At 41.5% G+C, this 25,487-nt stretch overlaps 1 protein-coding gene across 1 annotated transcript in view; it reads left to right on the plus strand.

Moving 5' to 3' along the window:
• oxr1a (oxidation resistance 1a) overlaps positions 1-25,487 on the plus strand; it is a 154,266-nt gene that overhangs the window by 13,201 nt on the left and 115,578 nt on the right. The window contains exon 2 of the mRNA XM_086114347.1: positions 4,991-5,080. Coding sequence (XP_085970473.1) covers positions 5,064-5,080 — 17 coding nt within the window. The 5' untranslated portion in view covers positions 4,991-5,063. The remainder of the gene's footprint in view (positions 1-4,990; positions 5,081-25,487) is intronic.

Consider the following 25,487-nt stretch of genomic DNA (forward strand, 5'->3'; position numbering starts at 1 on the left):
CCACACAGAAAAACCCAAAAGGGGTTTCAGGAAGATAATGTTGAATGTTTTTTTTGTTTTTGTTTTTGGTGTTTCGGTTCCCTAGTATGATGGCCCAGTTTGAAATCCACAGTACAGTAAGCACTGACGTAAATGTTGTGTATAGTGAGGCATGAAAGCAAATCCCATGGTGGATTAGAGAGGGGGCGTTTTCTTTTCACACAAATACGCCTAGCTTAAAAGTTCATCAACAGTTGAAGATTCCAAGTTATAGGATTTCTCTTCTATCTGGTTTCCTTTAAAGATAAAGATATTGAAGACAAAAAGGGCATATCAGCTTGGTTTTACAGGTTACATCTGCAGTCTGGCTTCAAGAACATGTAAGTCACCCTAACCCAGGGGTGTCAAACTCATTTTTTGTCGCGGGCCACATCATAGTTCCCGGTTCCCTTGGAGAGTTTAAGGACACCAATGTTGACTGTGAAACCATATAAGGAAGTCAAGAATAATGGTTTATTCCACTGTAGTTTAAGTTACATTAATGAGGGTTTTGGTTACAAGAAAACTTACAATAGCTCTCTTGTCTAATACATATGAGAATTTGAAATGTTGGTTCAAAGTTTAGCAAGCATCATAGAAGTAAACATGTTTGATTTGCTTTCGCGGGCCACATCAAATGATGTGGCGGGCCAGATCTGGCCCCCGGGCCTTGAGTTTGAAGCGGTGCCCTAACCTAACTCAGAAGCAGAGCTTGTGTCCATAGTCATAAAAATACATTCATTCGACAACCATATTAAATGGCTGTGGTACAATTTTGCTCTACACTTCTCACATGTTCTTCTGTGGTCTCATTTTTGGACATAAAGATAATATGCAAATGAAAGGGCTCAGCGAAATCCATACGGTTGACCGGTGACCAGTACAGGGTGTTCTCCACCGCTTGCCTAAAGTCATCTCAAGCTCACTCGCAACCCAAAGGAGGTCAAGTGGTATGTACTGTAAAATCGATGCGTTATAGACATTATTGTGGCAATCAAGTGTTTCCTGTTAAGCGTGCACTCACAGCTTCTGCAAACTTGAACCTTTCTCATAAATACCGAAACAAAAAAAAATGCATGGAAGGCATCCATTAAAGGAGAACGTAGTGAGACAATATTAGAGCAAGCTAAACGTCAAGGCTAAGGTGCGGTATTTGGCGCAAATCGAAGAACTGAAAGGACATGACCCACGTCAACATACCTCACTGCTGGAATCCATCCACCACCTGAATGCCAAATTGTTTTCTTTATTTGCCCACAGAGACGACTGTCAAAATGGGTCTGAACAAAAATGATGGTACCCAGAGAAAATCTTTAAAATAATTTGACTATGGGCCAGGGACACGTTCAACCAATTAATTAGCATCGCAGGTGACGTCAGCCAAGCGAGGCTACAATGCCATCTCCGAGCAGTTTCATGTCCCTGTGAATGCAGTTTCACATATTCAGAAATTTAAGCTCCACGGGACTGTCGTCAACGGATAATAAAAATGGTAACTAAAGAACCCAGAACAACCTCCAAAGAAATGAATTGTGAATTCCAAGGGCAAGGTGCATCAGTGTCAGATCACAACATCTGTCGTTCGAGCCAAAGTGGACTTCATGGGAAACAACCAAATAAGGACACCAATGTTGAAAATAAATCACAAAAAAAAAAGCCAAACTGCATGCTGACATGTCACAAGGCTAGAGATGTCACTTACAAGATAGGATCTTTCACATGTCAATACTGATGGCTGATGGTGTTTCATCCAAGTCCAGTAATTGACTGACCATTTTCAAAATGGCTTTGCATTTCCTTCCGCGCTAACATGAGAACCTATTACTGCAAAAGCAGTGGCAATCTGGCTTTGTGTAGGCCATCAGACATAGCCGAGAAAATTAGTAGTGGACAAAGAGGAGATGAGAGACTGAAGGCAGATGTAAACAATGGCTAGGTGCTGACAAAGGACAGAGCACGGGGACGCTAGTGGAGAGCAGATGAGTCATATTACTGCAGCGCTGCACAGATTGAAATGCCACTGCAGTTGCTGAATGTGCGCATCATTTTTGGCTGAATTAAAACACGTCACATATTCATTGTTCTCTTTAGTTCTTTGAGGCACATTTGGATTCAAAGAGCAACTTCATTTTCATTATTTACAGCGACAACACATCATTTATTCATCTTGGAAGCACCATACCATGATTGATTTTGTTCGAGACTTAGAACGTCAATTTCATTGCTATCCATCCATCACAAAATAATTGCTGAATTATCCTTTTAAGTGCTGTGTAGTCATATTGTGTAAGAGTCACATGACCACGTGACCTCTAAAATCATCCTTCGGCTTTACCTACCACGACTTGTCGGTCATTGTTCAACTTTACAACATGGTTTCACTGTTGTGGATGCAAACGGAGAAGGACTGCTCCTTCTCTCGAAAGTTAGTACTCCATCTACAATATACTGACCATGACCTAATGCACCGTGTTATGTTTCCTTTCCTTTGCTTTGTACTCCTTGCCCGGCCAGCTAATCCGGGCCCTGATCAATAACCCCCCTTCAACAGCTCACCGTTTGGATCTTTTCCAGCCAGAAGATCAGCAGATATTTCAAAGTTTTCCTTCTCTTGTTTGTTATTCACAAAACGCAATGGCTGCAAAAAATACCAAAGACCTTGCTGCAATGAAAAAAATGCAATACATTGAGCGGGCTCGCACGCGCGCGTGCTTTGTCATATGATGGCCACCTGCTAGGCTCATCTTATTCCGATGTGAAATCAGTCAGCCTTCATCTTGAATCTGCTTCGGCCTGAACTCACCACCCATGTGTCATTGATGTTTCACATCCGCCAGAAGCTACCTACCTACTTTCCCTGTGTCTGTCGGAGTGATTTGCCTCAATCCATCGTATGCTTGGATGCTGATGGGGTCTGTCAGCATGCACTGCACGCCCAGAGACAATTAAACAGAAACACAAGGCTCGCTTAATGAAGCTCGGCAGGAAAAACATCCTCAAACAAGGTTGTTTTACCATACAGATAGAAGTTGACACGGTCCAATCCACTCACATTGAAGGCAAAAAATAAAATGGGGGACAAAATGCGATTTAGGCCATTATTTTAGGAGGATTAGAATATGCAACCCAGTAACTGCATCATTTGTAGGCCTCTTTACCTGCTCCCTGTCCATATGAGAATCGGCATTTTTGAAAAATAAAGTTGTTTTGCCCTTCCGTCCACATGCTAACTGCAGAAAATTACATTTTGGTGCCATTTCTGGTAAGAGTGACCATTTCTGAATCTGTATTCTAATTTCAATGCTTGCATAGATTTTCGACACCGCAGCAGTAACTTCACTTCATCCCAGAACTTGTTCTTACCTCAAAATTGCTCTCCTCAAACACTTGAATGGCCTTTAGCTGAGGTGTGAAAGTGGTCGACTTGGCTTTGGCTTGAGCGTGACAGCTTGCAAAAGCATTTTCATGTTTCAAAGTAACACTCGGAAGGAAACCAAGAGGGGGGAATATATGTATGTACATGCATTATTTGATTTTTTTCTGTCTGCAGGCATGCTACTTGATCATTTTACCAATCTGTCACTGTGCTACCATATTTTACAAAATGATTACAGAACGCATGTTCAGAATTTGTCTTGGTAGTGTGAACCCTGAGCACTTGAACATTTATTTTTCCTGTGATCCGGCTTAGTTCTCAAAAGCACTCTGGGTGTCGGCTTTAAAGCTCTGAACACTCAACAATTTTTGCTCTACTTATTGTGTGTCGGTCATATCCATATATTGGTCTCTGAAGCTTTCTTGATATTGAATAACAAAATCAGTTTATTGAATTGGAAATGTATGTCACTGACCCATTTTTCATATGCCTACTATATTTTTATAGCGAGATTTTATATCTTTGTGTTATTGTTCCTATTTGATGGGATTTATAACTGTACTTTCCTTTTTATCGCGGAGTTCGGCTTCAAAGTCCCTCATCCTACTAATTCTGATATGAATTACATACATCATGACATTAGACAGTAGAATCATGAAAATAACAGATGGCTCTATTCATGTTACTATTTATGAATATTACAAGCCTCGTATCCCTTCTAAATAATCATGGGAGCCACATTTCCGAATGCCTCTGTATTCACATACAGTTTCCTTAAATGATCCGATGTCTCCAGTGTCAAGCTACTTTGTTTACCTTTTGCCTTGGTTCCTCTGCTCCCAGGCTGCGTAGGAAAAAAAGCCAACTCTATGCAGTCGGGTTAGTAAATGGCATAATGTGTATACACATGCAGGCGTGTGCATGCAACACATGCGTTGACATGAAGTTAGATGAGTCTGAGCCGGGCATTTTATTGACCCAAATTCTCCTTTCCTTCCCCGTGGCCATCTACTCATCTCATTATAGACAGGAGAAGGTGAGAAGTGAGGCCTGTGTTGCCCTGCCCATTAATTATTGAATCCTGTCTTCTTTTACTCTACGGTCTCTGATAACCTTTCCAAAAAAGGGCACTGGCTACCTTGTGGCTCTTAGTTAGAGGTACAGCAAAGGTGTTATTTAGTTTGTAAGACTGTGCCACCTACTAGCATGCATGATACAGTCACAAGCGAATTGATTTTAACAGTTGGATAGCAATTGCTTATTTGTGCTGAGCTTTACAGTCAACGAGAATTTTAATGTTAATAAAGGCTGTTGTGACAAACTGCAAAAAAAACAAAAACGAAGCCTCCTCTTGTGGCCAGTCAATTGAAATAGCTCTGATGGAGGCCTGCTCATGGAGTTTGCTGAGGTCAGCATGGCAGAGTCACGCACCGAAAACCTAAAGGCGACATCACTGTGATGCTGTGAATCTCACTGCTATATTCTTCTCTCCTGTATGTGTGCATGTGCATCTGCGTGTGTGTGTGTGTGTGTGTGTGTGTGTGTGTGTGTGTGTGTGTGTGTGTGTGCGTGTGTGTGTGCGTGTGTGTCCTGCAGGTTTGAAAAGACAACATCAAGTATAGACCACCTTGAAAGCCACAAGGAAGACAAGGAAGACACTGCCAGTACCATGTTCAGCACCAAAAGGTCAGCACAATGTTGTTTTTCTTACATGGGCAAAGTAGACCATTTAGATAGAGATTGACTAGCGATTTGGTGACTTAATCCAAAATGCATACAAAAGCTATACATGCATGTTTATTTATAGCTGTGACAGCTGGTTATCCATCAGTTGTGCGTAAATACATCATTCAGACATGTTTTATAAGCCCAGTTATGGCCCTATTTCCCTGTCTGTCATTTTCTATTTTTAATCTATCTTGTGGTAGCAAACAGTACATGTTTCAATCAATTTCTGGAGAGTTTCTGTCAGGGACAAATGGTTACATTGCTTACTCAATATCAGGATGGAGGGTTCACTAGGAGAGAAACTTGCCCTTGGATAGAAAATATAGTATATTTTCAGAGCATGGAGTCCGAACCCTTTTACTATCAAGAGTTTATTAGTCTGTAAAATTAACTCTGGATGTACCGGTACTTCATTTTTATATGGCTGTAAATCGTGCTCGATCGATATGGACATTTTTTTTTTCCAAAAACCCAATATAGGTAATGTTATATTCTGATACCGATATGTGTTCTGATATACTGTAGTATTTTTCCTCAAACATGAAATGAAGGGTTATTTTCTTTTGATCTTTTATGTATTGATGAATTTTAAAAATCCTATATCGGAACCAAACAATAACATACCACTTCAAGTCACATCAAGTATGCCTGCCATTTAACCAGTAAAACTAATTCAACTTGAGTTCTTCTAGTCAGTAGAGATACTGACACTTCCATGTGCGAATGTTTATATTGAGGTGAAAAGTTTGAGAAATCTCACACCAACTCAGTTTTAATCACACAGAGAGATGAGATTCAAACTTCAGTTCATGAAATATTCGAACGGTATTTTTCTCTATGTCTCATTGTCATCCAACAAAAGTTTAAATAAGTAGGTTAGTTTTGGCCAAAGCTTCAAAAGGTCGCATCCGTGGCTGCATAGCCACTGTTTGCCAGGATGGTCAAGGTTGTTGTGCATTGTCATCATGACTGTGGCATGTTGGTGCTAAAATAGCAAACCTATTTCGGCCATTACTGGTGAAATAATGCCATAAGAGAGTAATTTTGCGATCATAGATATTGCTAGTCGACATATTACATGTCAGAGAACAAAAAAATGAGGATTGAATGCCGTCACGGTGCTGCATCCAGCATCAACTTGTCTCCTCAGTGTGTGATCATCATATAGTGTGGGTGAGAAGATGATTAAACCAAGCCAGCACTTTGTCTTGTGGGAGCTGCGTCAGCACAGCAGATGACACGGATATGCTCAAAATGACTCTAATAGGTTGCTCTCTGGAAATTCAAAGCCGCTAAATCACATTCGCGTTTTTTGCTGAATACGAAACTACTCATTTTTCTCCTTCTAAACTGCTGATTGAACCATAAAGCGCTGGAGAAAATCCATGTAACTGGCAGAGATTGCTCCTTCCTGTCGTAGCTTTATTTGTGAATTTTTAATGTCGGTTTCCATCGTAGATTCCCTGAGGCCATATCAAACATTTGTATACAACGCGGGAGCGTAATTAAAACTTCTATTAAAATGTAATCTGAACATAGCAAATTATGTTTGAATTTGAATGGAATGGAGGATAGTGCACAAGCACGGATATTTCAAAGCAGATGTTCTTTGTGCTTCTGATGGTCTTACAAGAGAGGATCTCTTGTAATGTGTTTTACTCTAATGAACAAAATTGGAGAGTGCAACATTTCCACAGCTTGTTTGTGCCGAATTGTGCTCATTAAAATGTAACCAGAGTGCTTTTAAACAGACTCTTTTATTCTGGAACATTTATGAAATGACGGCACCACAGCTGGGGTTTTTGGTTAGCCATCGACATTAAATTGAGCGTGCAAATGGCTGCCCTGGTTGCGTGGTTTCATAAATCTACCTCGATGAAAGGAGATATAAATCCAACAGAATCTTGCCGTGCTGCTACTGTGGAAAGCATGCCACGATATAATTGCATTCCTACACAATTTATGCGTTCATCATGATTTGTTGCTGCCATTTTGTAGGGGTGTATTTATGTGCTTTGAAATATTCAAAGTTGATTTGGTTTTAAGGGTTGTTGAGATGGGCGGCCCGGCGGTCAATCGGTTAGCACATCGGCCTCACAGTGCAGAGGTGCAGGTGTGGATTCCGGCTCCGGCCTTCCTGTGTGGGGTTTGCATGTTCTCCCCGTGCCTGCGTGGGTTTTCTCCGGGTACTCGGGTTTCCTCCCACATTCCAAAAAAAAGCACCATAGGTTAATGGAACACTCTAAATTGTCCTGAAGTGTGAGTGTGCGCGCAGATATTGTTCGTCTCTGGGTGCCCTGCGATTGGCGAGCAACCGGTTCAGGGTGTCCCCCGCCTACTGCCCGAAGACAGCTGGGATTGGCTCCAGCATGCCCCACGACCCTTGTGAGGATAAGCGGATCCGAAAATGGATGGATGGATGGGTTGTTGAGACAACAGATGCGGAAGCTTTCAGATCCCATTCATTAAACGTCTATTTAACTCTTACCCCTTGGACACGTTCACCAGATACCATACTCAGCTCCATTGTTTGGCAAGTGACACAGAGCAATGCATCTTCCTCAAAATTAACAGCAATAAAACTGAGATGACCTCATTGACAAGAAACTCACAGTTTTTTTCCTTCATAATGACAATCGTGCATATCAGGGAGAGAATCCAGGTTTGATTCTGGATGGCACATATTCAGTCTAAGACAATATTAGTAACACGCAACTTCCTCCATCTATTTTCAGCCTTGCTATATTATCAAGTGTCACTGTCCACCAGCACAGCCATCCTTATCCAAGCCACTTGAGCCTCCAAACTACATCATCGCAACTCACTCCTCTGGACTCCCACAGAAGCTTCTCTGTAAACTGCAAATGATCAGAAGCTCATCTGCCCAGATCAGGAACAACACCCATACATTCGACACATGGCATATGTCAGTCAAAAACTGCCCAATCTAAACCTTGATTGACTGGACAGGCAATGTGTTAGGAGTGGCCACAGTGAGTGTAGTTTTTCATTTTTACACCAAATGCCCTTTGTGACACAATCCTGCTATTTAATCAGACTTTTGGGTGAAGGAAAGCTTCAATGACTGGGAGTTGACTCGCTGAACATCCGAACGTGCATTTGTTGCATGAAAATCTGTTAAAAATAATACATTTTGTATTCACTCTTACCTTTGATGAGATGGAATGGAAACGGAAACGGTGAAGAATGTCTGCTGCGATCAAGGTTCCTACCCTTACCCATGGTCACGAGCTATGGGTTGTGACCGAAAGAACGAGATCCGGGATACAAGTGGCCAATATGAGTTTCTTCCGCAGGGTGTCCAGGCTCTCCCTTAGAAATAAGGTGAGAAGGTCGGTCATCCGGGAGGGGCTCAGAGTCGACCCACTTCTTCTCCACGTTGAGAGGAGCCAGATGTGGTGGCTCGGGCATCTGATTAGGATGACTCCTGGATGCCTCCCTGGTGAGGTGTTCTGGGCATGTCCCACCGGCAGGAGGCCCCGTGGACGACCCGGGACACGTTGGAGGCACTGGGGATGCCTCGGGATCCCCCGGGAAGAGCTGGAACAAGTAGCTGGGGAGAAGTCTGGGCTTCCCTACAAAAGCAGTTGCCCCCGCTGCCCGACCCCGAATGAACAGTAGAATATGGATAGATGGCTGGATGAAACGGTTTTTGTCACTCTACATCAATTAAATGGCCACTGTGCTGCTCTCTCTGGTCTGCCTGCCTTGACCACCTGAAGGCAGTGTAAGACAGACAGATTAATATACTGTATATTGTGATGTTCTTATGAATACAACTAGAGTTCCAGGCAGTTCCGTCTGGATGCAGCAGTCAGTCGTATTGCAGTGGGGTATGGCTTGCCTAGAAATCAAGTGGAACTTGTAGGAGAACTTCTCTATAAAGCACCATATTATAGATGCCATTCAAGTTAACATCAAGCTAAATGGCTCAGCTTTGTGGATGTTTACATACGCAAGATGTGATTCTTTTTGTTTTCTATTCAGTTTGAATAGTATGTTGAGTTCACTGTATCCATATACAAAGCAAATAACTGGTCGAACAACTCTACTGAAAAAGATAAACCAGTGTGTCCAAACACCAGGTATGCATAAAAGCCATTATTAACATGTACATTATTCTGAACGATTAACGCATAGCTCATTTGGGCATTTCTTGTCGTATAGTGACGCTTGGTAATAAGATCCATAACAAATTATCAGCCCTGACATTGACCCCCTACTCATCACAACCTTTATATAACATACTTGTCTATGTAACTGTCAGTACCACTCAGCTGTTGATTGACATCAAGGGGCTCTGCACTTGATTACTTATGTATGTGAAGGGAAGCAAGTGCTGTCTGAGGACCAAAGTGCGTGCTGGGAAGTGTTAACCCCTTGCAAAGGCCTGCTGATCCAATCATCATGAACAAGCTGCCACCCCAACACTGTCCACTCACTCCTTGGGTTGACCTTCCAGGGTTTGTGACAGTGTAGCTTTCACCATCTGAGTCATCTCTAGTCCTGTAAATTATTTTACTCATTTTTAGATGTTATTTCGTTGATGCTTAAATTGGCATACGTAGTAAGCTGACTGTGCCGATGCTTTCAATGGAGAAGCAGAGCACAGTTGGCGGTTCATTGAACAAACAGCAATGTAATGGCATTAACCTTGTGTTGTTAGTTCATGTTCCCTAAATACTGTTAAGTCTTTTATGATGACAGTCACACTTGGACAAAAATAATGTTTAATACAGTATATTGTGCCCGTAATCGCTTTTGCTGCTTCATATGTCTGTTAGTTTGCGCTACGTCACGAACAGGGCCACTGTGCAAGCCAGATCGTGATGAGCCAGTTGAAAAAAATAGATGTAAAAGTCTGCAGTAAAGCAAGGAACGAGGTATTTTCTGCTGACATGGTGCACGCAGAGGCCGCTGCTAAGTCACGGCCAAAGACTGGACACATATGTAAGAGGAGATCCAAATGGTGTCTTGGTTTAATGAAATGGATGTCCCGTAATACCTCTTCCAAGCACTGCTCGTTTGCTTATTGTTTGACTGTCTGTAATTACACAGCCTGTCTACATGAAACTTAGTGGAGGTTTTTTGCCAAATGAGACGCAAAACGATTCAATCTTCCGCACATCTGGGGAAAAAAAATCAAACACAGCAATGTGCCATTGGTCAAGAACACTATGGCCAATAAACAGATCATCTGCAGTTGCACGGCCCCATTTCCTGTGTGACATCGGTCAAGGTAAACAGTTTACAGTATTTATGGAAATGAAAGAACTCATGGTGATCCACTATTATTGCTGTCTTCCTTTGTGCACTGATCTTTTTTGCGCAGCTGCGTAAATGGTATACACACACCAAAGAAGCTTGAAGCAGGATTATGACGGTGATGGAAAACGACTCTACCTACCCTCAGGCACTTGCTACAAGTCAAAATGTATTGCATCACACATGGGGTTATTGTAAACAAGTGAAATTGGTGAAGGAGCCTACAAGGCACGGGCATGTTTTATTTTATTTTCGAAGCAGCTCTAATGTATGCTGTAATCTTTCTCTCAAGCTCCCGGCATTGCGAGGGTTTTCAAATGGTCACCTCTAATCGGTTTTACATTATTGTTCATCCCTCTCACGTCAATCTCTTAATCCATAAAATGACATATGCAGAGTTTGTGTCTGACTCTCTTGTACAGATTAGTGTGTTTGCCATTGAAATCCTTATCTGTGTGGTTGAGTAAACAATGAGATTGCATAATGTGGCTGTACCTTAGGGACGTTAGTAAATGTCCATCAGTTATTTCGGTCACGGTTACGACCCATAGCTCATTACAATAGGGGAGTGCAGGAACATAGATCGCTTTTGGCTCATGAAATGAAAACTGGAATTATGAACTTTTGTTCCATATTCATCTTTTGATCTGGAAACCAAATGTCTTCAGTACACAACAAAAACAAAGGAACTGACCTTGCCGTTCCAATACTTTTGGAGGACACTGGATATAATTGTTTGTTTTTGTTGTGATTTCGATGACCAAGTCACGTTTTACGACCAAATTATGCAGAAATTCAGAAAATCCAAAAGGGTTCACATAATGTTTTTTCTCGCAACCATCAGTATCGTTGTCAATAGCTACTTTGTGACGCCAGTGGCAGCTCTGCTACTTTTCTTGTTTCTTCATGTCTTCCTCTCCCGAGCCACAGTATGATGTCATTCATGTAAACAGCCGTGGCCTGAAAGTGACTGAAATGAAGAGAGAGCACCTCAGGGTGGTCGGCTCTTTGTTGAGCAGGGGAAATGCAAAGCCACCGCTTCAATGCTGGTCTGCTTTCTTTTATGTTCCGTCTTTGACAACCGTTGTTTATTTTATTAGTTTTTATTCTATCTTTTTATGGCTTATGTAAGGACAGATGAAGAGGCTGAAAAACAGAGTAGCTGGAAAAAGCAACACAAAGTCATCTTGCTGTGCCAAATGTATAGCTAATCATAATCAGCCAACTCTTCTTTGCAAACTGCTCTGACACTTTTTTTTAACATGGCAGCAGAGGCGTTTGATTTGTGTGCAGGGTTTTTCCTGGCTCAAATTGAGACAGAGGTGGGACTATTCCGTCCTGTAATGTCATGGAGTATGAATAGTTTGTCCATCCATCCATTTTCTAATCCGCGTATCCTCACCAACTGTCTTCGTGCAGTAGGCGGGGCGCACCCTGAACTGGTTGCCAGCCAATCGCAGTTAATACTTTGTTACAATAGAATTTTCACTTATCTGGACGCTACAAAATTACCGTATGTGTTATTCTGGCAATTTTCACTCATCCACTACATTTCCCCAAACAATCTTCATTAATCGTTCCTACAAAATAAAACCTGAAGAAGTTGTTTGTTGACGCAATGACTGAACCTCGGAGCACAACGTGGAAGAGAAGACCTGTATTACATTCATGACAGCGAATGTCAGATCCTTTAAGATTTGCACCCAAGTCATATGCTTTAAGGTATTTGTACTTTTACATTTGTGTCGCTTTCACAAACTGTATAGCGCAGTGGTTTTTCTTTTTTGGGGGGGGGGGTGTTTTGGCAACCTTTTTTGGCTCCCAAGCCTTTTTCTCATACTAAGTACCACCTCACTCACATTTTTGATGATTCTCCAAAAATAGGATGTAACACAACTGATGATTAAGTGAAAATCATTTGACTTCGTAAACGTCATTTGAACAACGAATTCTTCTTAGGCATTGTTCTCCACAACGGAATTGGAAATGACATGAAGATGTGCTTTAACAACAGACTTTCAGCCTTATTTTGAGGGTATGTCCATCCAATGACTGGTGTAGGAATGACAACAGTTTGTATATTTGTCTCCCACTTTGATCAGCAACGCTGAATCGATGATTCCCCTTGACCAGGGGTCACCAATGTAGGGGGGTCATAAGTACCAGAATGTTCCGGATAATCAGACTAATATTTCTCGGCACTGTTCTAAAAATAAACCATCAGCAAGGGGCCATTGTGATTTCCTAGGAATGCTATTTAAGTGATCATTTGAAAATGTAAACACATGCAAAGATTTATGGAAAATGAAACGTGAAATATTGATGTTAATCTGTTTCCTGCCTTAAATAAATAATTATGGAATTAACAATCATTTCCTTCACCTAGATAAATATCATTCATTATTAATAATAACGCAATTAAACTTGAGCCAATTTGTTATTTCAGAAGTGCGGGGAAAAAAACTGGTAGCCCTTAGGAGTACTCAGTAACCAAGAAAGAGCTTTTAGACATGTCCCATCTCCAAAGAGAATTTCCATCGAAATAGTTTCAAGTTGCAAAGAGTAGACCACTCCCGTTTTTCTTTGATTTACCGTTTAATGGTACAATACAGTTGCCCCTATGATGAATGATCTGTTATTCACCTGGAATTCTTGAAACGCCTCAACAAAATGCATCACATATATACAATACATTGTAACGACTGAGCAGTGAAGGCACAATCTGACATTTGTTTATCCTCGCCACTGATCCCTTTGTTAATTAAATTGCTTTCAAATTGATGCCGAGTCAGATGTTGCGTCGAAAGGAAGAGAGCTATACACTGTATCTTAAAGAATGCAGTTGTGAAATTATTGCTCAACTGATTATGAAGACATGTTCAACAGCTAATTGTGAAGCATTTTTTGCGCACCTTGACGGGTTTCGGGTGTCAAGTATCTTATTTTGTTCATGTTTCTCAATGTAGCGCATCACAATAGATACTTAAACCTTGCAATAAATAATTGATAGACTTTGTCGGCAATGATTGATGTGAGGTACAGTCAGTCCATCAGTGAGACGACTTTTTCAATAATTCAATGACACATTTCTCACATCTGTCTAATAATGCGGGTCAATCGATGACTCCAATGTGTACGTTAAACCAGTGTGATGCAGGTTACTGTTATGTCGAATAAAGTCTGTTGTGATATCTCTCTTCACTGATCTCTGTAAAAAAAAAAATGGCAATGCCACACACTTAGCACACTGTATTGAGTTATGAGAGGTAACACAATATGACATTGGCTGCTTTACTGGTGGCCAGGTTTCAAATCAGTTTTTCAAACTAAATAATAGTCAATAAGGAAAACTAAATCTCATAGAAAGATCAGGCCTCCCAAAAACAAAACTGGTGCGAGTTGCTATAGAGGGCCTTCCCTCTATAGCAACTATCAATCAGTTTTGCTTCCGAAACGCAAAAGAGGTATGGTGCCGTTGCCACTAAAACATGCTGTTATCCTGGACCCAATTTTTCAGGGTCTTGCACAGATTAAAAAAAAAAAAGGTGGGGGATTAATTGGTGTTGAATAAGTGTTAGAGGATGAACAAATGTTCACATTAGACAACTGCTGCAAAAAGGAACCAAAGTAAGCTGGCAGGTGTTCTCATTTTCCAGAGGTCATTGGAAGGGTAAGACAGAATTGGCATCATCACAGCAATCAGAGGCTGCTCGCTCAACTTACTCCACTATAAAACCTGATTGTCTTCCTCATTTTATGCCTTGTAGCTACATGGTGTAGTGAAGGTATTTTCTTTCATCTGGAAACAACTCCAAATGTCACTTTTTTTTTTCCAAACCTCTTGGGCTTCATTTACTTGCCGTCTGCACACACATTTGTGCTCAAATCATCTATTCGCACATTTGATACACAAATTGGATTCATTATTGGGAATAACTCCATTGTGAGACAAATAAAGGTTTACTTATCTTATCTTATCAAAATGTCCGGACTTCAATATGTGTGTATTCTCAAAACAAATTTCGAACCAACTTTAGAAAAAGCATATACGTTACAAATGTTGAACATTTTCCAAAATTAACAGTTCACAAAGGACCGTTTGTAAAAACCATCAAAAGGAGAAGTTATTGTTTTAAATCCCAGTGATAATCTGAATTATATATTTTTCTGTGATTCAACTAAATATGATAAGATTGTAATTGATTATTCTCGCACTTTTTTTTTTGATCCACCATTGGCAGAGTTGCTTGTCACGAGCAACTCTGCCAGTGGTGGTATGTCACATACAATGCTGATTTCATGAATTTCATCGTGTACAAAAGTCTCTTTGCTCTATTTATTCCTTACCACCATAATTTCAGGACTCCAAAGTGCAACACATTTAAAGCCACAGTAGCAAAATATTGCAAATCAACCAAATATCTCCTGTACGTATACTGTCCACTTTGCCTTATTAGCAGCAGGTCTCCCCCGTTAAAAGAAATCCATGTTGTTGTTTTTTTTCCAAACAATGCTGAACGCAGGCAGTGGCACAGGTAGCCACACTGAAGAGTAATTGGTCGTTAGCTTCACCTTCCTCCTCCTGCATGCTAAACCTACAAAAGTCCTCTTCTTCAGTGACAAAAAGGAACAGCCAAACAACTCCTTCTTAATCTGGCTGGTATGCTGTCAGTGTCATTTATGTCTTAAGGCAAATTTGCCGTTGAGATTGTGCTATGTTGCTCTTTGCAAAGTGGCCAGTTGTTTGTAAAAGTCGTCTCGCCGCTCGTCATCCAATAATACAATTGGAAATATTCTCCGAGTGCGCCCTTATTCTCTACCGTTCTAGGTGGCGCTTCAACGGTGCCCTCGGTGCGTCAGACAGTACCGGTGGAAACAATTCAAGTACAAGATGCTGATTGGCTTTTAAAATAGGCTGCATTCTGAAGTTACTGGGAGGCGAGCACGCTTTGCCTCTTTGAACACACACACATGCTCAGGGTCGGGTTAGTCCGTAAGAGTGCATTTTCCGTACGCACCCCAAACCTCCCACTGAACTCAGAGTGCCACTTTGAATGCATAATTTCCAGTGATGTTGAGTGGCAGCAAATAATTTGTTTTTGCATTTCCTGACTGATAAGCCTTTTGACCTCATCAATGTATTGGCGGCGTGAACACCGTTAGTAGCAATCCATTTATTAACCAAGGCATATGTAAAGCCACAGGGTTCAGAGTGTGTGTGTGTGGGGGGGGGGGGGGGGGGAGTAGTGGCTTGTCGTCAGAAATTACAATTTGTATTTTAACAACTTATGTTTGTTCATTCTTGATTTTAATTTGTTGTGTTTATTGTATCCATCCTTTGTGCCGCCTGGTCTAATTCAATGTTAAATTATTACATGTCGGTTTCTATCGGTTTAGCAAGCTTTCCGATGATGCCAACCTTTTGTTAAAAGGCAAAAAATTAAGACAGGTATGAATGTTTTGAGGACATCTCTCTCACCTTAAAACCTTTCCATATTGCCTCACATGCATCTAATAGATGTCTTCCTAGGAGGAAAAATGGGGCGTGGTTTATGCAGATTGCAGTTCGCAGGTGTGAGCCCATCATTTCGAATGAATCCCGATTCAGTAGAATGCATATGGTGGTGACAAGAAAAATTAGCCGGTATGCACGTGTCATGAATCTCACGGTGAGTTTGTGTTATACGCTCAACTTGTGAGCAGAGTAAGAACAATTCGACACCTGCATGAGTGACTGAGGCCCACAAAACAAAATGACAATCCAGTATTTACCATGCAGAAGGTGTTTTGGGATGTTTGACTGCAGCATCACTTAATACTTTCTGACAAATCTCGCTGGTGGAAAAGAGGAATCTTAAAATAAACCACCCTTTTTTTGCGTTACGTCCTCCTGAGTGTTGCTGAATTTAAATCACATCTCTTCCCTGAGCTCAGTTGCCTCGGGTTGGGCGTGTGACTCATCACAAAGGGAGGAGAGAGCGTTAGGTAACATCGTGGCATCCTGTTCATTATGCATGCAACGTACATGTAAAAAAAATAATAATAAAGTAAAATCGAATAAAATAAATTACTATGTAGAGCACAGAAACAAGGTCAAGTTCAATAACTATGTGAACTTAGGACATGATGTGAATGCGCATGAGCTGACCCTGCTATGCAGCACATCTATGCTAATGAGGTGTTGTCCACGGGAGAGTTGGTCCAAAGTAAAACCTAGAATTGCCATTTGTTTATGTTTGTGAGTTCCTGATACCACAGTACTGCATAAATTAACCTTTATGCATGGGTTTTATCATTACTTGGCGATAGCTTTAACTTATTAATCGCCTAATACATTATGGATTCACGCTGTCTTAATTTGAATGATCAAATATCAACTGCAGAGGAAACACACAAACTTCAACTCTTCAACCTATATTTTGGCAAATCAAAGCAGTTTATCCTGTCAAAATGAAATGAAAGAGAAGGTGCCTTTGTGCTTGACAGATGCCTGGCAAGGAGCTGACAGCGGTGCCTTTGGGCATCATGGCCGGTGCAGTTGTATGGGTCAAAATGCTGAGCTTTCGGACCTCAGGCGGATTACTCCTCACTGGCCAATGCTGCAACTACAACACTTTCTCGGGCTTCGCAATAGCATAATCACTTGCACGTTTCACTTTTTTGTAGCCATTCTGTGGGCTGAGAGCTTGTTCACAGCAAAAGAGAAACCTACCAGAAGTACATGATGCACGGGGCGAATGTTTTGTGTGCGGTGTGAGACTAAGCACAAGTGAGCGTTCCTCTTGGATACTAGGAAGCTTAGTTCATAAACCCACGCAGTATTTGAACGAAAAATATGTCTGTAAACCTCTTTGTGAACACGGTCGTTTGTGAACTGCGTTCCATTCTATATGCAGAAAAAAAAACTTTTTCCATCAACTAAAAAAATAGATACAGGGTGTGTTGCTTTACGTTGCCTTTTATCAGGGGTGTCTGCACTTTTTCAGCCAGCGAGCTACTCAGGAAACGACTAAATCCAAGTGATCTACCTACCGTATTTTCCACACTAAAAGGCGTACTGGATTATGAGGCGCACCTTCAATGAATGGCCTATTTTGTCATTTTTTTCATACATTGGGCGCACCGCTTATAAGACGCAATCTGCAATGCATCCACTAGATGGAGCTTCGCTCAAGCAAATGCCAACAGAACGATCAGATGTCAGTCAAACTTATTTAATAAAGCAGCGACACAGTTCACTTAACCAACACCAAGTTATAACATTGACTCGTTAACGTTGAATTCTCTTGCCGCTGCTCTATCTCCGTGTTCAACTGCGTAACCGATCACCTAAAGTTTGAACTGTGCGTTGTTAGCATGTCTCGATCAAGGAGCCATTTTGGCGTTGAAATATTACCGTAATGACCATACACAAGGCGCACCGGCTTTTAAGGCGCGCCGTGAGCTTTTAAGAAAATGGAAGGCTTTTCGGTGCGCCTTTTAGTGCGGAAAATACGGTACTGTATTTTATTTTATTTTATTGACTTATTTAACTGTGGGCGCACGCTCAACCACATCGACCTCTTCCTCGACCTCTGCAGAAAATCTGAGAAGCCCCACCGCAGAGCCCACCGCAAAAATAAAATCCTTCTCTAACTCTATGGAAATACTTGACTTACTTGTTCCCCTAATTATTTTTTGCATTATTATTACGTTTAGAGTAGATGGAACGAAAAGAAAATTGCTAGCTTTGCCACTTGGCGCCTTTTATGTACTGTATATGCACGGAGAGGCATTCAACAGGTCTATGACAGGCTGTTCTGTATCTCAATCAAGTGGCATATTTCACAAGGGATGATTGGAAGGAGTCTACCTTTTTTTCTTTTTTTAGCCCGTTGACAAGCCGCTATGTCAATCTTAGAAAATGGGGAAGACTGGCAGCAACTGAGTTAATGCCATGTGATTGACTGATGCCACAAATCCCTCGCGAATGATGCAATGGGCACCCCTACCTTATATCAATGACTGTTTAGGATACCGTGGGGTAAACCCAACTTATATTTCCTAAAAGGTATTCATTTAAGGTTTTTGCCACAAAAAAATTGATCACAAAAGTCCAAGGACTCAATGTTTTATTATATTATTATATTATCGCATCTCAAATTAAAACCTACCTAAACAACAACCAACTTTTTGAACAATTTCAATCTGGATTCCGCACACAACACAGCACTGAAACAGCCCTCCTTAAAATCACCAATGACCTCCTCCTCGCCTCTGACTCCGGCCTACTCTCCATCCTCATCCTTCTTGACCTTACAGCTGCCTTCGACACCATCAACCATTCCATCCTACTCTCTCGCCTACAATCCCTAAACATCACCGACAAAGTCCTTACCTGGCTTCACTCATATCTCACAGACAGAAAACAATTCATACACATAAACAACTGCTCTTCCTACACTGCCCCACAGTCCCAAGGTGTCCCCCAGGGTTCTGTGCTTGGTCCTCTTCTCTTCATTCTCTACCTTTTACCCCTCGGCCAAATCATTCGTCATTATGGTCTCCAGTTCCACTGCTACGCTGATGATGTCCAATTGTACATATCCACCAAATCATTTACCCCAACAACCCACTCCACCCTGTCTAACTGTCTTTCAGATGTCAAATCCTGGTTGCAAACAAACTTTCTCATTCTTAACTGTACTAAATCTCAACTGCTTATAATCGCTCCTCGGTCCCTCACCCAAACAACCTCCAACTTTACCCTCACTATTGACAACTTCACCCTGTCCCCCTCCTCTCACTGTCGCAACCTCGGTGTCCTTTTTGATAATAACCTCTCTTTCGACCAACACATCACCCAAATCACCAAAACTGCTTTCTTCCACCTCAAAAACATTTCTCGTCTCCGCCCATCACTTTCTTTCAACGCTGCTCAAACCCTCATCCACGCCTTCATCACCTCCCGCCTTGACTACTGCAATAGCATTCTCTACGGTACAACCTCCAAACTCCTCAATAAACTACAGTACATCCAGAATGCCACCGCCCGCCTACTCACCCACACCCGCACTCGTGATCACATCACCTCCGTCCTTAAAAACCTCCACTGACTCCCCATTCCCCAGCGTATTCAATTTAAACTGCTCCTACTCACCTATAAAGCCCTTCACAATCAGGCCCCCTCCTATCTTTCTGACCTTCTTTACCAATACACTCCTTCCCACAATCTACGCTCCTCAAACACAAACCTCCTCGCCATCCCCGTGACCAAGCTCAAAACCTGGGGGGACCGAGCCTTCTCTGTCGCCGCCCCCACCCTCTGGAACGCTCTACCACAACACATCCGCAACTGTACTGACCTCCAATCCTTCAAATCATCCCTTAAAACTCACCTGTTCCGCAATGCTTTTAATACCTTTTAATCTCTTTTACCCATTTTGCTTTTTGTTCATCTAAATGTGCTTTTGTAAATCATGTATGCTTGTTTTAAGTGCACATTTTTATCCTGTGTTTTAAGCTCTTGTAAAGTGTCTTTGAGTGTGATGAAAGGCGCTTTCAAATAAAATTATTATTATTATTATTATTACAAATGTTCAATATGTCAGCCCTTGGTTACACAGCATCCATCAAAACTGTACTCCATTTTTTGGCCAAATGCGAACTAGCAAATCAGAATCAACGGTTGGCAGCTCTCGACTAACTCTTGTGATTGACTATTGTGTGTGTGTGTATGTATGTATGTATGTGTGTGTGTGTGTGTGTGTGTGTGTGTGTGTGTGTGTGTGTGTGTGTGTGTGTATATATAAAATGTGTGTGTGTGTGTGTGTGTATATACACACACACACACACACACATTTTTATAACAATGTTTGTTTACCTGGTTCATTAAGTTATTTTTTTGGTTTGGTTTGTTTATTGAACATATACAGTATGTTTTATGTTCGAAGTTACTATATATACTCTATAATTATCCATCCATCCATCCATTTTCCGATCCGCTTTATCCTCACAGGCGTCGCAGGGGGTGCTGGAGCCTATCCAAGCCGTCTTTGGGCAGTAGGCAGGGGGACACCCTGAACCGGTTGCCAACCAATCACAGGACACACAGAGAACAACAACCATCCTCGCTCACACTCATAGCTAGGGACAATTTCGAGTGTCCAATCATCCTGCCCTGCATGTTTTTGGCATGTGGGAGGAAACCGGAGTACCCAGAGAAAACCCACTTGGGCACAGCGAGAAAATGCAAACTCCACACAGGGAGACCGGAGCCGATCCCCCCACTTCTGTACTGTGAGGATGACGCGCTAACCACTATATTCGTTTTCTTTTTGCGCGGTGAGCAATACAAACACAAATAGTGAATTTCTCCTTGAGGGACACCAACAAGAATGAACTTTGAAAAAATCAATATTCCTGGCATCTCAACTCTGACTTTTCGGACCAGACCTCAAACTAAATCGGGATGGCTCTTTGAAAGGTGGCTATCAGTGAGAGATGAAGATCTTGCTGTCAGATATTCATTTTCTCTTAGCGTGGCTTGTGAAATTGAGACATCCATATTTGATGTCCATGTCCGTGGCCATGCCTGTTGGAGAAAATCTATTCATCTCTCACTCTTTCACACTCATTTTCTCACACACACTTTTGAAGTCGAGAACAACAACTGCTGAGCAGCTAGTATTGCAAGCGTGCATTCCACCGTATGCAAAGTGGTCATTTGATGTCTTGTGCCTGATATGAAGGATGCATACAACCACATCCACACCATCATTGCAACTTAATGCAAATTACTCTTCAGTCTTGCCAATTCACAAGAAGAAGACATTGTTTTCAGAGGTGGGTGGTAGTTATATTTGATCTTGAATAAAATGGTGGTATCAGTAATTATATCTATTCCAAAACTTTTATTTGGCTGGAAGATGGTTGTTTTGTTCCAAATATCTATCCATCTATCCAACGCAAAGTTAAATCAAGATGTAACATTTGGAATTGTTGATCTTAATTGTCTTCGTCATCTTTTGCTTTTCAAGCCAAATTCTTTTCTTTCTGCAGCAAAAAAATAATTTGCCTCACTGTTTTAATCCTATTGGATGGTGTTGTATACACCACAGGCTCTGCCGTGTCCTCCCTTTGCCAGTTGTATATCCTGTTGTTGGAATGTGAAAAGTTGCTTCTGTTCACGAATGAATGAAGTTTGTGACCCTCGGATAAAAAACTTTGCTGATTGATCAGGGCATAATGACTGGTGAGTTGGTAATTGTTTTAGTTGTAAACAGTAAGAAATAATAATGAAGCAAATGTAACTGACAACATGTTAAATGGTGACAATTGATTACATTGGTAACATTGTTGAGCTGCTCTCTCTCTTTACATGTGATGGAGTAAAAATAATCATTGGAAACTTTCTTTGACTCACTAGGCAGCTGTATCCGTGGACAAGCTAACGTGGGTACATTTCTGTATTTTCTCTGTGCCTATTACTGCATTCACATGGCTCCAGTGAAGATGACATGGTTTAATTTTTATTTTTTATTTTTTTTGTGCATCGTGTGCTGGCATCTGGAAAACATGCATACACGGAGCGATCCTTCATGTTTGTTTGTTTGTTTGTTTATTGAACATAAAACATACATACAGTAATAATTTGACAGAAAATAAGGTAGATAAAAAAAGTAAAAAGAAAGAAATCAATCTTCATTCAACACAGTTATTATGTTCAAGGGAGTAGGAAGAATGTGACCTAGTTACCCTTCATGTTTGACATTTCAAACTAACATACAGTCCAACATAGTCAAGTTGCATAATATCCACTTCCAGCCGAAGGCCAAGGGGCCAAAATGACTATAAAAAGGTCATCTAGTCAGAATGTGGTGGATGCACTCCATTTTGGATATGAATCGTTGAAATGAGCTCAGGCATAGAATATGGTATTGTAAACTCTTGGCCTCTAATAGTGGCGAATTCAGATTGAAACTAACTAAATCACCTTCTAACATGATCAGCCCTTGGGTAATCAAGTCATCTCTTATTCTCCCCACTACATAACACACATGTACACTCATGCACATATTAATGCACACAGAGTCAGAGCCACACTTGCAAAGAGCGTCGTTGTCAAAGTACAGCCTTCCATTTTAACATCTTACCTCTTAATGCTACCTTAGATCATCTTTGATTCATGCTTAAAAAAAAAAAGCCAAAGCCGTTCTGATGTTTAGTAGCATAAATCTTATTCAGCGTCAGTACCCCTGCAAAAAAGAAAAAAACAAATCTGCCTATAAAACAGCTTTTATTCGTATTGTAGGCACTCCACTCAGCTTGGTGTATTGGAAATGACAGTTGACTCTGTGTGCGTGCGTCTGCATGTGTGTGTGTGTTCTGAGGGGAGTAATAGTGATAATTCAAAGGGCCTAAATAGTCAATTCAATTTGGTGGGCCCTAAAAAGTGTTACTTGTTCATGTGTAAGTGCATGCGCGTGTGCTAATTATTCAGTCATTTATCTTGCTGTTAGAAATGTATTTTACATTTGGTGAACGTGTGAGGAGTTATGACAGAAAGAACCGCTTCCACCGTTTCAAAAAGTCACACCTAGAATTTCTCTCACTTCCCCTCAAAGGTGTAAGAAAGCAAATCCGCTCGTTTGGAATGCAAGCTTGTTTGTAGAAAGGCGGTTATTACACTGCACTTTGTTCGTCTGGGCACTGGAAATGTATTATTTTCAATGCTCTGAACAGACATACCTGTTTTAAAGATGCACTTCCTCCTGTTGACCAAAAGGGGCCAGTAGGGAAGTGATAGATGTACACCTCAGAACAGTCGTTGTCCCTTTTACTTCTTCCCTAAAAGACAATTTTGCCTTTGCAAGCTAGGAGGCATTGAACTGGTTTTGCCCATCATAATGAAAGCCATTTCTAAATATAATTCTGAAAGATTAACTCTGTCCTGATAATGAATTTTGATGCAGCATAAACCTATTTATGTAACGTTCACACCCCACTTCCCCCCCTTCCCCCCTGCACACAATCCCTGCGGGCTATGGGCTTTCTGATTAAAAGCCCATCCTCCTATGCTCCCTCATCATTGGCTTTACTCAAAACATCACAGAGAAGTGCAGATAAAGCTCTTTTTGTGCCTGTTAGCCAATGGACAATTCATGTTTGTGATGACACAATTATTTTTTAACTCAACTAATAGCTGCATCATTTGGGGAAAACAAGTGTTGCCAATGTAACTACGGCTCTGTGAATCCCTTCAGTGCTTAACGACATGGAATAGTGCCTTCGCGCACACGGTCGAGAATGCACACCATTAGTGACCCATGGGTGACCCGGGGCGTGTATAAGAGCCTGTGACACCCAGAAGACAGCCCCTCAGAACCTTCTCGTGCAAACACAAAGATTCCGAGTGACATGACACTCTGACGGCCATTTGTGACTCAGATAACCGTATTTGCATACGTAACCGTTGTAAAATGTGAGGTGGTCATGACCTTGGGAATCAAAAGCAAGAATGCAGCCATACGTGACAACCATTGATGAGCCTCATCAGCCTGTGGCTCAAAAAGGGGGCTGTCCGAGCACTCGTCAACGCTAGCACGTTGGGCAAAAATAGCTGCTGTATAAACCTTCAGAGTAGCGGGAGTACGACCCTTTTCTATGAGAGGCTGCAGGAAATACAAAACAGTGAGAAGCGAGCAACCCACAGGGTCCATCTCGTGGTCGACACACCACAGCACGAACGTCCATCTGTTAGCATACAGTAGCTGAGTAGACGGGTCCGCCTGACCGACTTTGAGCAGCGGGTCAGCAGTGGGTTGGGACACACAAGCGGAGGCGAAGGGGGTTGGGTTGCCAACACAATTCCCCCGCTGTGACAATAGGTTGCGAACGGATGGTTCACCCCCTTTTGGAACTTGGCTTTGTTTTTGTTTTTTTGTTTTTTTCCATTTTGCCCTGTCCACGTCATAGCAGGGAGGCAAGCATTGCAATATTGTTTGCTTTCGCATGTGTTATTTTCACCTCGTATCTGAAACAGTGACCAATCACCACCAAAATTTTCGGAGTTCCACCACCGCTCAGGGTAGCAATTAGCTTTCGGCTGCTAAACAGACAGAGTGAGCAGCAAATAATCAGCTTCTTGCTGTCCAGACACGGGTGTCCATGTCATGGACGCTGGCCGTCAATCATGCAGACGAGTAGGTTCGCGTTCGCCACTGCTTGCAGCCAGTGCATGAAGTCGTCGGCGTGGCAATGGGAGTGTGTGTATTTATTTATTTTTAAGAGCTCAACATTGCCAGATACATCGTAGTATCCCCACCAATAAATGGACTGTTGTCAAATATTTTGACACTAATTCGATTTTGACAAAATGGATGTGTATGCAGGTTATGCATTTAATCCCTGCGTGCACTTACAGTATATCGTGTTTAATTTTTTCTTGTAGTTTTAGTTCTCCAAATAGATCCTTGCATCTGTATTTTGTTGTGAAAAAGAGCTTCTTGCGGTGTTGTGTTGGGTCACTTATAGCATCTTGAAAAGAGCAGGACCTTCCACCACAGACTATATTAATAATGTAAGAAGAAAACATCAGCCATAAGCGAGTGGCCAAATTAATGGTTGGTCAGTGAAGGTCCAGAGATGGAGAATCAGTAGATAATTTATATTTAATGCCTGGCACTACCTTTCAACCCAGACAAGAGTAAGCTGATGGTATTCAATTAAAGACTGAGGGCTAAACAAGTTTTTGTGAAATGAAGACAAATCAACCTCACTGGTAAGCTTCCTTTTTTGTAGGGTATCCATTTATTGTATATTTTTCAATGTTATTTTCCAGCAGGTTTCTTGGACAACTTGTGCCTGTATTCTGTAACGTAATCATTTTCCTCGGAGCGCTTTCAAGGCCAGTTTCAAAACCACAAAGCATATTATGGTTGTTTCTGCGTAGCGTAAAGATTCTCATCTCAACCGCTTCACACTTGGCTGCGAATTTCTCCAGTGAGTGCTGAAGATCATGGCTAGATGAATTCAATAGAACCACTTCACCTGCAAAAAGCAAAGACATGATACAGAAGTCACCAAATTGGAGTCCCTT

This window comes from Hippocampus guttulatus, chromosome 6 (genome assembly GCF_054856545.1).
Source record: "Hippocampus guttulatus isolate MCC_2025c chromosome 6, RoL_Hgut_1.0, whole genome shotgun sequence".
Lineage (NCBI taxonomy): Eukaryota > Metazoa > Chordata > Actinopteri > Syngnathiformes > Syngnathidae > Hippocampus > Hippocampus guttulatus.